The sequence below is a fragment of the Lepidochelys olivacea genome (assembly GCF_965140295.1).
Source record: "Lepidochelys olivacea isolate rLepOli2 genome assembly, chromosome: 20".
Lineage (NCBI taxonomy): Eukaryota > Metazoa > Chordata > Testudines > Cheloniidae > Lepidochelys > Lepidochelys olivacea.
In genome coordinates this window covers 16,589,972-16,606,734 of record NC_140430.1, presented here as the reverse complement: position 1 = coordinate 16,606,734, position 16,763 = coordinate 16,589,972, and the positions used below count along the sequence as shown (strand labels likewise).

General features: G+C 51.2%; 1 protein-coding gene across 2 annotated transcripts in view; it reads left to right on the top strand.

Moving 5' to 3' along the window:
* MAP2K7 (mitogen-activated protein kinase kinase 7) overlaps nt 1-16,763 on the top strand; it is a 55,261-nt gene that overhangs the window by 19,532 nt on the left and 18,966 nt on the right. For both annotated transcript variants that reach the window (XM_084609936.1, XM_084609937.1), the window contains 6 exons: nt 11,449-11,593; nt 12,090-12,156; nt 12,724-12,837; nt 13,430-13,549; nt 13,822-13,929; nt 14,446-14,625. In XM_084609936.1, the coding sequence (XP_084466062.1) occupies nt 11,449-11,593; nt 12,090-12,156; nt 12,724-12,837; nt 13,430-13,549; nt 13,822-13,929; nt 14,446-14,625 (734 nt within the window). The remainder of the gene's footprint in view (nt 1-11,448; nt 11,594-12,089; nt 12,157-12,723; nt 12,838-13,429; nt 13,550-13,821; nt 13,930-14,445; nt 14,626-16,763) is intronic.

The window sequence follows — 16,763 nt, the reverse complement described above, 5'->3', positions numbered from 1 at the left end:
CAACTTCATAATGGGCTTTTTAATGCATTTGTAAATGTCCCTGTGCCCAAATATCTTACACGCTATCTGGGCATGAGGTGAGGATTTTCGCAACTGATTTGGGAATTCCAGATTAAATTGATAATGCACCCATAACTAAAGGCAGCTTAACCCTTTCCACTGACCTAGGGTATGTCTACACTTAAATCACTGTAGCGCTTCAGTGTACACGCTACCTACGCTGACAGGAGGGGTTCTCCCATAGGCTTAGGTAATCCACCTCCCCAAGAGGTGGTAGCTAGTTTTATGAAGAATTCTTCCATTGACCCAGTGGTGTCTACACCTGGGGTAAGGTTGGCATATCTACATCCACACCCCCGAGACAGAGCTATGCTGATCTAAGTCCCCATGCCGACCAGCCCTTCTGTGCACACTTTCAGCTGCCATAAGTTTGGGCTTAGTGTAGAAGTGGTGGGGTGAGGAGTGGAGAGAAGAGTTAGTTTATTTTTTCTGCTCCCTACTGACTCACGCATGATCAGATGCCTTCAGCTGGAGCAGATCTGCAATATAAGGTCAGATCAGGCTTTCCAGAGACCCAGTCCTGGGAGGAGCTGCCATGGGAGTTAAGCCATGTCAGCGGGCATGGCTCTATTTGTGCGTAGACTGCACTAGTCCTGCTGGGGAGGTAGCTCTGCCTGTTGCCATGTTCCTGAAATTGCTGAAGTCAATGGGCACAATACACAGTCACCCCCCACTTTTCCCTCTGCTTGAAGCAGGTAGGAACTTCTGGTCACTTTCATGGCACCTCTGTAGCTGCAGAGACCTCTGCTGCCTGCTTGGAGGGTGCCAGTTGCTTCTAGGAGATGCCTCTCGAGGTGCAGTTGTAGTCCTTATGGGATTACTGGGCCCATGTAGCCCACAAGAACTCTGATCCCAGCTCTCTGTAGCTTCACTCCATCAGAGAGAGGTGCCCTCATCCTGGTATATTTTTTTTTTAATGTCCCCTTTTACTCCTTGTTTGACCTCAGTTTTTTTTTTCCTCTGTGTGTTTCTCTTTCATTCCTTTTGCCAGTTCCTTCCTTTTCGTGTTGATCTCAAGGCCTAGCAGCCCTTAGATGGGGGCCCTGATATTGAGTCTGAAGTACCAACAATGTTCTTTAATTAGAATCCATCTTTTAGCTAATTAAAAACTAGCTAGCAAATAGACAACACATGGAGCATATCTCCCTGGTGCTTAAACTCTGATATTTGGTGATGGGTTCAGAAACTGCCCGATTTCTAAGGAAACTCATGGCAGATCATCCAGGACTGGAACCAGATCACTGACAAAGTGGACCAGGAGAGCATCTGACTCTAGAATAGTAGCAATGCAGGTGGGTTGCGAATAGACCATCATCACCCTCTCCGTTCCAGTCCAGTAGGGAGGGATCCTGGCCAAGATCTTCCAAAGTGGTTGTTGATTTTGCGTGACCCCATTTGGGGGAAAGGGGAAAGCAACCTGCGTCACCTTAAAAGGGCCTGAGTTGTTTTTTTTTCACAAAAAGCTGAGCACCCACCTCCCTTTGTGCACTAAAATCACCTTTGAAAAACCTTTAGCCCCTGATGTTTTTGTTTCAAAAGCAGACTGATTTTTGTTCCCCTGAGAGCAGTGGGGGCGTCTCCCAGCACTCGTCTGTCTGTCTGGTTGTACCTGCAGAGCAGGCAGCGGTGAAGGCTGGGGTTTTGAAAGTTCCTAAAGGAAATAGGTACCCAACTTTCATTGAATTTCAGTGGCATTTGGCCACTTCGGTGCTTTGGAAATCCTAGTCTAAACCCCGCCAGAGCATGGGTACAGCCCCTGGCACAGTGGAGTCCTGGCCCATGTCTGGGGCTTCTAGATGATACTGCAATAGACGTGATAAAATATACCCCACAATTCACTGATAATTGGGTCATAAACTTGGGATTTCCACCCAGTGCCCTCCTACAAAGAATTGTCTTCCCTGTCTGCTAGGAAAGGAACGGGCCCCATCACTGGATGTTAGGAGCCTGAATGCTTTGAGGAACTGCCTCAGAATCCCTAGTGTGAGACATCAGGTTAATTCCTACTTCCCCCTTGCCTAGTGCAGGATCGTTCCCTACAGGGCCCTTTGGGCGGTCTGGTTTCAAATATCCCAAACAAAGATTTGTGGTGGGGGGGGGGGGGGAAACGGGAGGTACCATTCCACACTGAATAGGTCAAACTGTCAGCAACCATTTTTCTCATCAACAGCCTAAATTCCTCCTGAATACATTTCATCCTGTTACTCTCCCTGGCCATGCCCTGTGCTGCTTTGCCAGTGGTGGGGATTTGCTCTGATGCCAGCCACCGGTGGAAGCCCCTTGCTGCAAGCCTTGGTTGGCTTCGACACAGTTTGACCTGTGTTCATGCTGCACTGGTGCAAACCACGGCTTTGCCAGCATGCCCAAGTAGTGGGATTGGGACAAATAGATAAGACCTCGGCCATCATTGTAATGCTCAAGTGACCTGTGGGAAGGTGGCTTCTCCCGTGGCTGCCCGTCCTCACCCAGAGACCAAGTCTGGTTGGAGCAGTATGCAGCATCCATCCTCTGCTTTGGGCACTTAGCCCAGCCCACGAGCAATTCCTGCAGGTCTGGGAGTCCCCAACAGCACAAGTTGCCTGCAGCTGCACACCCCCATGCGATCAGTCACAGGCTGTGTCTACACTACAGAGCCTGTGCCGGTGTAGCCCCCTAGTGTGGATGCAGTGCACACGGATAGAAGAAATCTGTCTGCTCTTGTAGGACCACCGACGTTAGTTCTGCCGCCAGAAGCTCCCTTCCCTCAACATGGCTGCATGCGTACTGGAGGCTTTGTCAGCGCAGCTCTGTTGCTGCGGGGTGTGGAGGGGTTCACACCCTTGACCGAGACAGCTATTCCAGGATAAGTTTTACGTGTAGACCAGGCCTAAATGGTGGTTTTCTCTCTGCCATCCTGTCCTACTCACACCCTTGGTTTTATGTTCACTGGCAGCCTCTCTGCTCCCCCTCTGCCTTCTTTCTCTTCCACCCCAACCCCATTGCCCTTTAATTTAACCCCTCCGAGCATACACTGGAGTGGCTGACCTCTGCCTGCAGCATGTTTTCCCCTCCCTGCCTTGTTGGTTCTCCATCCGACAAACCCGGGAGCTGTTAGATTGCATGCCCCACCAGTAGAGTAGCATGCAGGCTTCTGGAATGGAGAGCATGAGCAAGGCGTGTGCTGTAGAAATGGAATGGGGGAAGGGCAGGTGGGAGGGGTCTGATCTCGAATTGTGGGGAGTGGGGAGGCTGAAGCAACTGGGGGCTGGGGATGGGATTGGGGTTGGGGTCTTGCATGCTGAACTACATCGTGAAGAGATACAGATGGTAATAAAACCTGTGGTCACAGAGTTCAGAATTATAGGCTTTTGCTCAACCACCAGATACAGGCTGGGTGCAGGGGTGGCTGGGTGAAATTGTCTGGCCTGTGTAACACAGGTGGTCAGCCGGGAGGATTACAGTGGCCCCTTGTGGCAGTACGGTCCCTAAATGTTGGAGATCCTGTAGGCAGCCCATGCTCTGTTTTAACACAGGTGCCTTAATCAGGAAAATGTCCAACTGCTCTTAAATCGGAGCGTCCTGGTGGCTCTTCTATCCATCAGTTACTCTGGAGTTTGTTAAATGGGCAGGAGTGTGGACTTCCACTCCTCCTTCCCCAGCCCCCATCACCCGGCCCTGCTTGCCTCTGCTGTTGCAGGGAACGTGTCACTAGAGGGGTGACTCTCTGATCCAGAACGATCCCCACTTTGTGCTCCCTATATGACACATCCCAGCCTATGGTCCTTGGCATGGAGGGCAGCTCCCTCCAGCCCTCCCTTGGTGATCATTTTAATCCCGAGTGTATGTGCAGGAATCACCTTGGATAATACAGTATGAACTCCCATGCTCCATTCACACAGGGGGATTTAGGAGCGTGAACCCCCTGGAAAGTAAGTGGAAGCTGTGCGCCTGAATTCCTTGGGCAGTTCAGAAAGTCTCACCCAGAATCCCTAATAACCATTGCACAGGTGCGTCCTCGTAGCCTTGGATTGGAAACCCCCTTTGTGTGGCTAGAGGCCTTTGCTATGTTTTATATGGAACTTGCCTTCTTAGGGCCAGATCCTGCATTGTGCAGAGTGACTGCGACCCTGCTGAGGCCATTGGAAGCAGGGGGCACTTAGTAGTGCACAGGAGGGGCTCAGCAGCTGACAGGATTGAGCCCCTGGGGCAGAATTTGCCTCTCCTCTCTGCACAGCAGAACTCGAGTCCTCGGAGTTCCCACTGCTGTGCATGGAGGGGGAGCACATATCAGACTCGAGTGCTGAAGAGTCTTTGGTCCAGATTCTTGACTTATATAAAGCTCTGTTGATTCCAGTGGAGGTACCCAGTTTAGCTAGGCCAGGATACACCAGCTGGCCCACTGCTTTCAGTAGAGCAACACCAGTTTACCCCAGCTGGGGATCTGGTCCCATTGATTTCAGTGGAGACACACTGATTTTACACCAGCTGGGGTTTTGGCCCCATTGACTCCAATTGGTTGAGACTGCTTTACACCAGTTGGGAATCTAGCCTTATTGATTCCAGTGGAAAGATTTCAGTTAATACCATCTGGGGACCTGGACCCACTGACATCAGTGGAAAGATGCCAGTTTATGTCCACTGGGGATCTGGCCACATGGACTCTAGTGGAAAGATACTAGTTTACACCAGCTTAGGATCTGGATACTTGCCTACAATTTGGTAGTGGAGACCCCCTCAAGCAAATATAGCTGCCTGCAGAGCATTGCGACCCCAGACCTGTCTCCGTTTGAAGTCCCTGGCAGAATGATTCCAATGGGGCAGGACCAAGCTTTTAGCTACATTGTGTGATTGTGTGAGTCTTGGGCCCTGGAAAGTCTCTCAGAGAATTTAGGTCTTAAATTTGTGTTTTGTGGGAAAAACTGGCTCTACCAGCCGAGGTCGAACAGCTGATTTCACCTGAGTTTCTTTTTCCTTAAAGTGTTAAATAAGTTTAGATTTGATACCCAGTTGTACTGGGTGAAATTCGCTAGCCTGTTTTATACAGCAAGTTGGACTAGAAAACCTTCTAAAACCTTCCCCTATGTCTGACTGAAATACAGCAGCCTTGTGATTCTATCCAATCAGAAAATAAAATAAAACAAAATAAAAATGCAACATAAAACTGACTGGCCGAGTTTCACTGTCTGTGAGACACCAAAAGGACCATGGACTAAATGGTGAAAAGCAAAATGAGACTGACACATTCTTTGTTCTAATCAGTGTCTTGTTAGCAACTGTCATAGGGCTACTGGCCCCTTGAAGAGGGGGCCGGTTTCAAGGCACCTGCACTGATACCTGCTTCTCAGTTGGGCATAAGGTAGGCACCTGGGCATTATAAATGCAGGTGGGTGTTGACAGATGCCTACAGACACTACAGGGAATAAAGGCTCCTGCACAGCCCTGTTATAAGGCCCTGGGCCTTCCCTTATGCCCAGTTGGGCAGCAAGAATCAGTCCAGATGCACTGGACCTCACCCCCCCTTAAAGGGACCAGTCATCTTGTGACAGTAAACACATGTAAGAGACCTGTGTCATGTAGGAAACCAGACTAGATGATCACATTTGTCCCTTGTGACCTTAAAATCTATGTACTTTTAAGGACAATTTGTTGTGTCGTCCAGCCGCTCAGTCCTACAAGGTGTTGAGGTCCTCCATCGGCTTTGCTGGATCAGATCCAACGTGCTCAGCCCTAGAGCTGGGCAGGAAGTGATTTTCTTGTCCTGTGAGAGTTTTCAAGATTTTGGCATTTTTCCATGATCCAAAGCAGGATGAAAAGTCAAAATTAGGAAAATTTTCACAAATGTTCAGTAATCCAGGGGAAACAATTTGGTTTTTGTCGATTGTAGTGTTTTGTTTCGATCCATTCAAAATGCTTGATTTTGATTTTAGCCTTTTAAATCTTCGTTTGTAGTATAAATTAACTAAAATTTTGAACCAGAAAGTCATTTTGAACTGTAAAAAGGGACCTTTCAACAATTTTGATATTTTTTCCAAAGATGTTTTGAATCAAGAGATTCGGTGACACCAAACCTTTCCCATGCACTCTTTCAGTTTTGCCAAGAAAACGTTTTGTCAGAAAATTCTCAACAAGTTCCTTGGAGGCAGGCTCGGGCCCAGTGGGTCTATCCTGTTTTGTAACCGTATTCACTACAATGGTACCTTGTGCCTTGATTAGAATGTGGCCTTGATTAGAAGGTGTTAATGGAGCACATTACCCCTCTCCCCCGAAAAAGGAGACAGATTATTAAAGACGAAGGAATACAGCTTACCCTGGAGAGAGAGAACCCGCTAAAGGGGCAAGCCTCGGACTCCTAATACTGCCCTGCTTAGAAAAATGGGTGCCTTTTTTCAGGGATGCTAATCCTGCAGGGTTCAATACAGCCAGTTCGCGTGTGTCAGGAGAAAGAGCCTGCCTCTGTGTTAATGAATACCACTCCTGTTTCCTTTACAAACCTAGCCATGGAAAGCATCCCATTGAAACCAACGCTGTCCTGGAGTTGCACTATAGCGCAGCTATTTCTTGAGCATATCGAAAGGTTCAGGGGAGGCTGTGAAGCCAGATTATCCAGGGAGTGCATCAAATCCTGTTTGCTAAAGCCCCATTAAAATAGTATAAGCAGTGGGATGTCTCGGTTTCCATCATGGCCTGATTCTCGAGGGATTTGTCCAGCAGCTTCCTCTTATGTTTCCTTTATAACCAAAAAGAAAAGGAATACTTGTGGCACCTTAGAGACTAACAAATTTATTTGCACATAAGCTTTCGTGAGCTACAGCTCACTTCATCAGATGCATAACCAAGGGGCTCAAAAGTTTTTTGCAGTAATGCCACTTGGCAAATATTCAGACTGCCTCCTTCGGAGGCTGGGTTATAGGGCAGCGTTAGCCTTGTTTTGCTGGTGGGTAACCAAGACACCGATACTGCGATCTATCCATGGCCTTGCAGTCAGGCCAGCTCTTCCAAAACTGGCTGGTGGACAAATGGAGATTCCAACCATCCGTGGGGCTCAGAGCAGGCCTAGCCTGGTACCCCGTGCCACCCCTCAGACATTAGATCTCCTAGCCAGCGCCCCTGTGAGGTATGTATCATTTCCCCTTTGGACAGCTGGGTGAGATGAGGTTAAAGGCACACAGTTCCAGACCTGGTCTGTGTTTAAAAAGCCGTGGTTTTCAGGCCTTTTCCACAAGTGGGGATTTCAGCCATTGGTGGGGCAGCAGCACAGCAAACCACTGACGCAGCCCACACTTCCTCAGTGACAGGCCAGGTTGACCTGGTGTGAACCTGGCTCGGGCTGTCAGCGCAGTAGTGCAGTAACTGGGGCAAACCCACTGTGCAGACAGGGCGTTGGCAGATTCCTGTCCCCGAGGCCTCCTGCCAAGTTTTGTGGTTTTGCAGCACGCAGTTCAGCAGATCAGCCACTGCCCTGGGACTCAGGACACCTGGGTTTTGTTCCCGACTCCGCCACTGAACTGCTGTGTGACCTCCTGTGAATCACTTCCCTGCTCTGTGCCTCAGTTTCCCCTTTGTATATTTAGACTGTGCGCTTTTGGGGGCAGGTGTCTCAGTAGGTGTCTGAAGCACCCATTATAATGGGGGCCCCAGGCTTGATCAGGGGACAAGGGGGATCTACAGGTGTACCTGGCACAATAGGACCCTGATCTCACTGGGGTCTGGCAGCAGTCAGCACGGGCTCTTCCCCTGCTGTGTGTTGGAAGAACCCAGGCAAACAAAGGTGGAAACTGACTCCTCTGAAACCGAGCAGGTAGAAAGTGATGTCAGATGCACCAAGCAAATAGATGAGAAAGAACAGACAGTGGCATTTTGTGAGCCAGGGCGTTCCCTGCTTCAGTTGAAGTGAGGTGTTTAACGCTGGCAGTGAGCCGCTATGAGTTGCCATCTGTTACCCAGTAGGTGAGTGGTGGAGCAGGTAGGAGTCCTGGCTGCCCATCTTCTGTGCTAAGCACTGGCGCTCCCTTTGCCAGTTGCACTGTGGTTTCAGAGCCCAGCATTTGGGAACCAGGTCCCTTCCAGGCTCAGTTTGGGCCAGATTTTTCGAGTACCTAGCGCTCCTACTGAGTTAGGGGGGAAGTGTGGCTGACTGCAGCACATCCTGGGCTGGGGTAGAAGGGGTATAGGTTCTAGTCCCATCTGTGGTCTGCTTTGGGACCTTGGGCATGTCATGTCCCCTCTCGGTTTCCCCATATGTAAAATGGGTATAATACTGCCCTCTCTTGTAAAGCACTTTGTGATCTACTGGTGGAAAGTGCAATGGAAGAGCTAAGTGTGAGCTGCTTGGAACTAGGGGCAGTTTCTGTGGAGCTCAGTATTAATTATAAATATTTATATTACAGTTAGTGCCAAGAGGCTTCAGCTGAGATCAGGACCCTCATACGCTGGGCACAGCATGCAGAGACAGATGGTCTATGCCACAGAGCTCTTACGGTTTAATCAGACAAGACGGGCCAAGGGTGGGAGGGAAAACAGAAGCACAGATAGGGGGAAGTGACTTGTCTAGGACCCCGCAGTAAATCAGCGGCAGAGCCGGGAACAGAACTCAGATCTCCAGCTGCCCTAGCTACTGCACCACCCTGTCTAACCAAAGTCCACTCAAGTTGATTTAAATGGGCTTGGAATCGGATGCTATTGAAGTCCTTGGGATGTGGTTCGCTTTGGATCATGACATGACGGAGCAAATCAGGCAGGGGAGGGGGTTGTGTGCATGGATGGGGAGAGAACTTCACACACCTTGACAAGCAGCAGTTAAAGCCAGAGGGAACATGTCAACTTAGTTTATCATTAAAAACCAATGGGCAGAGTCCTCAGCCAGTGTAAACCAGCATGGCTTCACTAATGTCAATAGCACTGCCCTGATTTACACTGCTGGAGGGTTTGGCCCCATATTTTTAGTCAGGTGGGACCTTTCAAAGTGAGCCTTGAGTGATCTTAAAAAATCCACGAGGAATTGGATCACTTCATGTGGGAGTAGAGCAGTTTCAAGTCCTGGCCTGGGCAGTTATCCATTCCAGTATTGCAGCACTCGGATACACCAGCAAGTGTGGAAGCAAATTTATAAAGGGAGCATTGACTTGTGGTAAGAACAAATTCAGCAAAAGAGACTGAGCCAGAACTCCTGGGTCAGTACTTCTGGTTCTCCTGGGGTTGCCCTGGGCAAGTCTCTCACTGGTGACCCTTCTGTATGAGGTGGATAATAGCTTGGTTTGTCAGAGCTTATTTGCCAGTGTGCTTTGAGATCCTCTGATGCTAGGAGGGTAAAGTATTTTTGTTTGGTAAAAGACTCTTCAAGCTATTGAAATTGACCAGATTCAAGCTGCTTGGGGCAGTGTGGGAAAATGGTTCTTCTTTAACCTGTGTGTGGGAATTGAGTTCTGGCTCAGTCAATGGGCATTAGATGTCTTTGTCTGAAAGGATCAGGTCCCTTCACCAGCTCTCCTGTCGCAGCAGCTGCAGCCCTTCCCTCCTGGGTACAACATGCTTTGAACTCTCTTCTAATGACCCCACAGTTCCATAAGTGGCCTTGCCCTTGGGGTGAGGGGTGTTCCCTTCAGCCCAGGTTAACAGCCTAGGGTAGTTTGGCTTGGCCATTGAAAGCTGGCTTGGGGAGTTTCTAGGCATTGTTTGAGGTGGGATGGTTTTAGCAAGCTCCTGCTTGCGGTCAGCTGCATAATATTAAATACCGAGGGCCGGATTCCACTGACCTGCGGTAACTTCGCTGGCCTCTGGGGTGATGCTTTGGGCAGAGTGAGGCCAGAATGTGACAGCAACTTTCTAGCCAAAGCACAACCCATCGAGTTCTACAGGCAGCCTCCCTACCTTCAACAAGGGGGCACAGGCTGTGGGTGGAGGAGGGACTACCTGTCCCAGCATGCTGTGCTCCACCTTCTTCCAAGACCTGGCAGCACTGTATGCTGGAATCTGTAGTCTCTTGAGGACAGCTCCTCCACTTGGGCGGTGAGGTCTGGATGTGAACTACAGGTGTGCACCTGCAAGCAGAGGCCATAGCTCTGTGTTTCTGGCCCGTGCGCGGGAAGAAGTTCAGGAGGGGCGTCCCACTTGTGCTCTGAGCTGTTGAGTGTGTGCCCCAGCTACGCTCTGTGCTTCACGTGGTTCCCTGCCCCAGTATGCGGGAGGGGTTGTTTTATTTCAAACCTGTGGGAAGATTCAGTCCTTCCCCTCTTCCCCGTTACCAGTGTGGTATAGAATGTGGTAAGGCCGGGTAACAACTGCAACGACCTCCCTGCTCATTCATGGACTTGCCCCAGTAAAACTTTGCCTCAAACTTCCAGGGGCAAACAGTGGGCCTTGCTTTCTCCTCTTCTCATTCTGGCAGGTTCCCAGTCTTTTGGTGGCAGAGCTGCCTCCCTTGTTAACATGGGGACGATCGGTTTATGTTGAAACTGATCCAGGAAACTGACACACCTGAAGAGGCTCCATCACTGACCACTTCCTTAAATCTCACCTGATGGACTCCTTATATTTAAGGCATGCTGCCAGTCTTTGCCAGTTGGCTGAATTACAGCAGTGGTATAGCAGGGAGTGTGGGCAGCCAGCTGGGAGTCAGGACTGAGAATTGCAAAAGCAGCTAGGAGGATTTAGCTACACAACGCCCATTGTGTGGTTAAATCTCAAGCTAGGATGCCTGGGTTCCCCGCCCTAACTTGGGGTGGCCTCGGACAAATCACCCAGCTGCCTCTGTCTCTGCTTCAAGTGCCATCTATAAAACCCACCAGGATTAGCTGCTCGGAAGGGTCAGGATCGTTTGCGGTGACCAGTCTGCAGGCCAAACCCAGCTGTATCCTGTGGGTCCGTGTACATCTAGCACTTGGGATTCCAGCACAGCACAGTCGCTCCCAACAGCTGTTAACCACTTTGCTGAGGCCTGGGGTGAGCAACCCTAGTATGAGAGGAAAACAGGCTTTTGCAGCCCAGGTCGGAAAATCTGCTTTATCGAATCATGGGACTTAAATGCAGAGAAGACCCATTATGTCTTACCTGGTCTGTCGCCCCATGGAGGCCAGGTCCACATAGGTCCCTACAATCTGCTCCAGGGTGGCATGGCCCAGGGTGAGGGGAAGGGTTGGTGCTGTGCATTCCAGCAGCTAGTGGCATCCACACAGGGCTCTGCTCTCTGATGGGCACAGTGTCAGCGATGGGACGTGTTGGAAGTCGGGATGCTGGACAGTAAGCAGCATGGCTGTGGGTATCGCATCCCCCCTTCAGCGAGGCCTTCACAACCCCATGCAACACAGATAGGGATCTGGGGCTATAAGATGCGGGGGGAGGAGGGGTTCTCTGGAGCAGAGTGTGGAAAGGGACCCAGGCATCTGAGGGCCTGACTCTCGCTCGCTCCCACAGCCCTGCAGCTCCCCCTGGCGAACGATGGCAGCAGCCGCTCCTCTTCTTCGGAGAACTCTCCCCAGCATCAAACGCACCAGCCACGTCCCCGCCACATGCTGGGCCTGCCCCAGCCACCCTTCCCTATACCCAGGAGCATGGAGAGGTAAGTGGTGGGGAAAGGACACCACCTCCCAAGTGGTGGTGATGGGGCTGAGCTAAGGAAACCCCTGGGGCCGCTGTTCTTGGCCTGGCTAGCTGGCTCCCTCTACAGGGTACTGCGTGTAATGCAGCTGCTGCACCAATCACCTATTTTGTGTCGAGTCCTGTAAACTGGCATTGCGGGCTGCCTGGCCTGGCTAATGAGGTGGAGCGGGCCACCTGGCTCGGCCAAAGAGGTGGAGCGGGGCCACCTGGCTCAGCCAGTGAGATTTTCCCCACCTTATTCTGGTGGGCTAGACAGATCACTGAGCTAATCCAGTGCCACAGGGCGGAGGGACCACTAGACTTGATGGGCCTGCTGTTACAGGTGGGCTGGGGTCCTCAGCCAGTGCCTAGTCTGGACTCTGACCTGGCAGGAGAGCTCCTCCTCCTCCTCGGAGCCAGAGTCACTTGATTTGGTATGTTGTCTCCATCCAAACTTTCTCCATGTCTCTCTCTAGTATAGAGATAGATCAGAAGCTGCAGGAAATCATGAAGCAAACGGGTTACCTGACCATAGGAGGGCAGGTGAGTTGGAAGAAGTGCAAAGGGATCATATTCTCAGTGCTGCTCTGTCAGTAGAACTGTAGGTGCCAACTATTGCAGAGTATCCCTGATTGGTATCAGGTTTCCTCTCCTACGCTGTTGTGTGGCATTGTGCTTTTAAACAGCTGCCAAATCCCACTCCGAGGTGGCTGCATTTCACGGCTGGGTGAGTGATCCCAGTGTGGTTCTGGCTTGAGACAAAATCCTCTGCCCCAGGACAGGCTGCATGAGGGCAAGCGCCCCTCACCACATGCATATGCTGCCCCTTGTTGGGATGCCCATCCTCCAGGGAGAGCGGAACTGAGGATTCCCTGCCCTTTCGATCTCCATTGTGGGTTAGAGAACTGGCAGGTGGGTGCAATGTGAGGCCAGGGGGAACCTAGTGTGCCAGTCAGTGAAGCCTGGTACCCCACTGGCTGGCATACTTACCATGGAGTTTACCACTGGGAGTTGTCCTAGCTTAGGGTTGTCTGCTGGGCCCCTGCGTATAGACATGGGCTCCGTTGTATGGCCCCTCCTGTAGCCCTGTGTGTATGTGTCTCTGTGCAGCGGTACCAAGCAGAGATCAATGACCTGGAGAACCTGGGCGAGATTGGCAGTGGGACCTGTGGTCAGGTGTGGAAGATGCGATTCAAGAAAACAGGACACATCATAGCCGTGAAGGTGAGCATCGGGGGCAGGGCTTTAAAAACAGACCAAGCAAGGGGTGAATAGTTCCATCAGGAAGGGAGGGGGTGTTGTTGAATGGGGAGAGGAAAGGATCAGGACTCCTGGGCTCTATTCCTAGCTTTGAAAGGGGAGTGGTGTCTAGTGGTTAGAGCAGGGCGGTACTACACGTCAGGACTCCTGGGTCCTATTTCCAGCACTGGGAGAGGAGTGGAGTCTGGTAGTTAGATCATGGGGGGCAAGGGCTGGCCTTCTGGGTTCTATTCTTGCCTCTGATTGGGGAGTGATGTCTAGAAGTTGGAATAGGGGGGGCCTTGAAGCCAGGACTCCTGGGTTCTGTTCCCAGCTCTGCCACTGACTCCGTGTGACCATGAGCAAGTCATGCCTCATGTCTGTGCCTCAGTTTCCCCACCTCCGAACTGGAGATAACGCTGCCCTACGTGGGTGGGGAATCATCCGCGTTAATTAACAAGGGGTTATACGGTCCCCTGCATGGCGGGGCAGAGCAGGTGTCACTGTTCACCCCTGCAGTCAGCTCTCCGCTCATAGAACCGCTCTGTAATCCCCTCCTGTTGTCTGGTCCCCACAGCAAATGCGTCGCTCAGGTAACAAGGAGGAGAACAAGAGGATCCTGATGGACCTGGATGTGGTGCTGAAAAGCCACGACTGCCCCTATATTGTCCAGTGCTTCGGGACCTTCATCACCAATGTAAGAGCCCCCTGCGCTCCCGCTGCAGCTCTCCATCTCCCCCTTGTGGCTGCACGCCCTGGCTACAGCCTTGAGCTGTCAGAGCTGGTTCTTCCAGTTCAGGTAGCCGAGGCTTGTGCTTGTAGAGAGGTCCCGGGTTCGATTTCTGACGCCCGCCCCCAGTGTGGTGTGACGTTACTCAAAGCCTCCACCTTCTTTCCGCAAAATTGTCTGGAAAGCCAAGCACACGTCGCACCCCATGGTAACCTGGCCTTGGTCTCCCTCCCACACAGACAGACGTCTTCATTGCCATGGAGCTGATGGGCACATGTGCGGAGAAGCTCAAGAAACGCATCCAGGGGCCCATCCCCGAGAGGATCCTGGGGAAGATGACGGTGGCAGTGAGTTCTGGTGGAGGGAGGTCGGGGAAGGGCAAGTGGGGCTGGATGCAGCATGATGGGCACCTGCCAAACCTTTCTTCCACGTGAGCAGCTGGGAGGGACCCGACACACCAGCGGACTTTCCCATTTGGTAGCTGGGTTGGCTTTGTGCTGACAGGGTCTGTGCTGGGAAGAGGGCTCCTGGAGAGAGAGATCTCTCGCCTCAGGTTGGTTCCCACTGATCTCTGCACAACACCCCATGCATGCCTGGGGCCTTGATCCTGCAATCCGATCTCATCAGATTGAGGGGGGCTGGCTCCTCCCTTCTCCAGGACAGGAAGTCTGGGATTGATGGGCCTAGAACTGAGCTCTCTGCAGAGCTGTGTACAGAGGGGCTAACCCCTCCCTGCTGCATACAGAGCCTGGGATCTCTTTGTCTTTTCTAGCTGGCCCCTCCTTTTGCTGATCCTCCTGAGGTGAGCCTGGGGGTCAGGTGGGTGCAGTGGGATGACTCTGGGAAATGCCGTGTCCTTTCAGATCGTCAAGGCGCTCTACTACCTGAAGGAGAAGCATGGCGTCATCCACCGAGACGTCAAACCCTCCAACATTCTGCTAGACGAGAGGGGGCAGATAAAGCTGTGTGACTTCGGGATCAGCGGGAGGCTGGTGGACTCGAAGGCCAAGACCCGGAGTGCAGGCTGCGCGGCGTACATGGCGGTGAGGGCTGGGCCGTGTCATAACCCACAGGAGGCTCAGAGAGGGTGCTGCTGGGCCTCAGGCTGCCTGTGCGCTAATTGGCAGCTGCGGGTGCCTGAGCCCCAGGGATGGGTGGTTTCTTGGGATGGGGTGCCCTTTGATCTTGCCAGCTATGTAGGGTGAGGCTTGGTCAGTACTGAGATGGGAGACCTCTGAAGAATGGCCAGCTGAAGCAGCTCTCCAGGGTGGCTCTAGGGGGAGCTGTGATGCTTGAGATGACATAAGTGAGCCAAGATCTAAAGACTCCTGCCCTGGATCCTCAGCTGGTGTGAATGAATCATAGAATATCAGGGTTGGAAGGGACCTCAGGAGGTCATCTAGTCTAACCCCCTGCTCAAAGCAGGACCAACCCCAACTAAATCATCCCAGCCAGGGCTTTGTCAAGCCTGACCTTAAAAACCTCTAAGGAAGGAGATTCCACTACCTCCCTAGGTAACCCATTCCAGTGCTTCACCACCCTCCTAGTGAAAAAGCTTTTCCTAATATCCAACCTGAACCTCCCACACTGGAACTTGAGACCATTACTCCTTGTTCTGTCATCTGCTACCACTGAGAACAGTCTAGAGCCATCCTCTTGGAACCCCCTTTCAGGTAGTTGAAAGCAGCTATCAAATCCCCCCTCATTCTTCTCTTCCGCGACTAAACAATCCCAGTTCCCTCAGCCTCTCCTCATAAGTCATGTGTTCCAGCCCCCTAATCATTTTTGTTGCTCTCCACTGGACTCTTTCCAATTTTTGCACATCCTTCTTGTAGTGTGGCGCCCAAAACTGGACACAGTACTCCAGATGAGGCCTCACCAATGTCAAATAGAGGGGAACGATCATGTCCCTTGATCTTCTGGCAATGCCCCTACTTATACAGCCCAAAATGCCGTTAGCCTTCTTGGCAACAAGGGCACACTGTTGACTCATATCCAGCTTCTCATCCACTGTAACCCCTAGGTCCTTTTCTGCAGGACTACTGCCTAGCCATTCAGTCCCTAGTCTGTAGCGGTGCATGGGATTCTTCCGTCCTAAGTGCAGGACTCTGCACTTGTCCTTGTTGAGCTTCATCAGATTTCTTTTGGCCCAATCCTCTAATTTGTCTAGGTTCCTCTGTGTCCTATCCCTCCCCTCCAGCGTATCTTCCACTCCTCCCAGTTTAGTGTCATCTGCAAACTTGCTGAGGGTGCAGTCCACACCATCCTCCAGATCATTAATGAAGATATTGAACAAAACCAGCCTCAGACCGACCCTTGGGGCACTTTGCTTGATACCAGCTGCTAACTAGACATGGAGCCATTAATCACTACCCATTAAGCCTGACTATCTGGCCAGCTTTCTGTCCACCTTATAGTTCATTCATCCAGCCCATACTTCTTTAACTTGCTGGCAAGAATACTGTGGGAGACCGTATCAAAAGCTTTGTTAAAGTCAAGGAATAACAGCTCCACTGCTTTACCCTCATCCACAGAGCCAGTTATCTCGTCAAAGAAAGCAATTAGATTAGTCAGGCATGACTTGCCCTTGGTGAATCCATGCTGACTGTTCCTGATCACTTCCCCCTCCTCTAAGTGCTTCAGAATTGATTCTTTGAGGACCTGCTCCATGATTTTTCCAGGGACTGAGGTGAGGCTGACTGGCCTGTAGTTCCCCGGATCCTCCTCTTTCCCTTTTTTAAAGATGGGCACTACATTAGCTTTTTTCCAGTCATCCAGGAGCTCCCCAGATTGCCATGAGCTTTCAAAGATAACTCAAAGAATGGATGCAGCTCTGGTGATTTCAGTGAATCTGTGCTGATTTAGGTGAGCCAGGGATCTGTCTTTAATGACTCTATGGTCCATTTTACCAGCTGGGGATCTGGCCCCCTTTGCTTGCCCCAGTGTGCTTGGCCTAATTTCAGCCAGGTAATTCCACCCCTTAGCCCAAACTTTAAACCGGTTAAATGAGTCCTCTTGACTTCACTGATATGCACATTAGAAATCTGTAGATAGATTCACTTCCCGGGCTGCATTGCTGTGTGGCTGTTACGCAGCTGCCCTCCTCCACTCCAGAGCTGACTGTATATCAGTAGAGAATGGCGTGATTTCATAATCTCAGTCTCTAATAGGCATGTGTTGT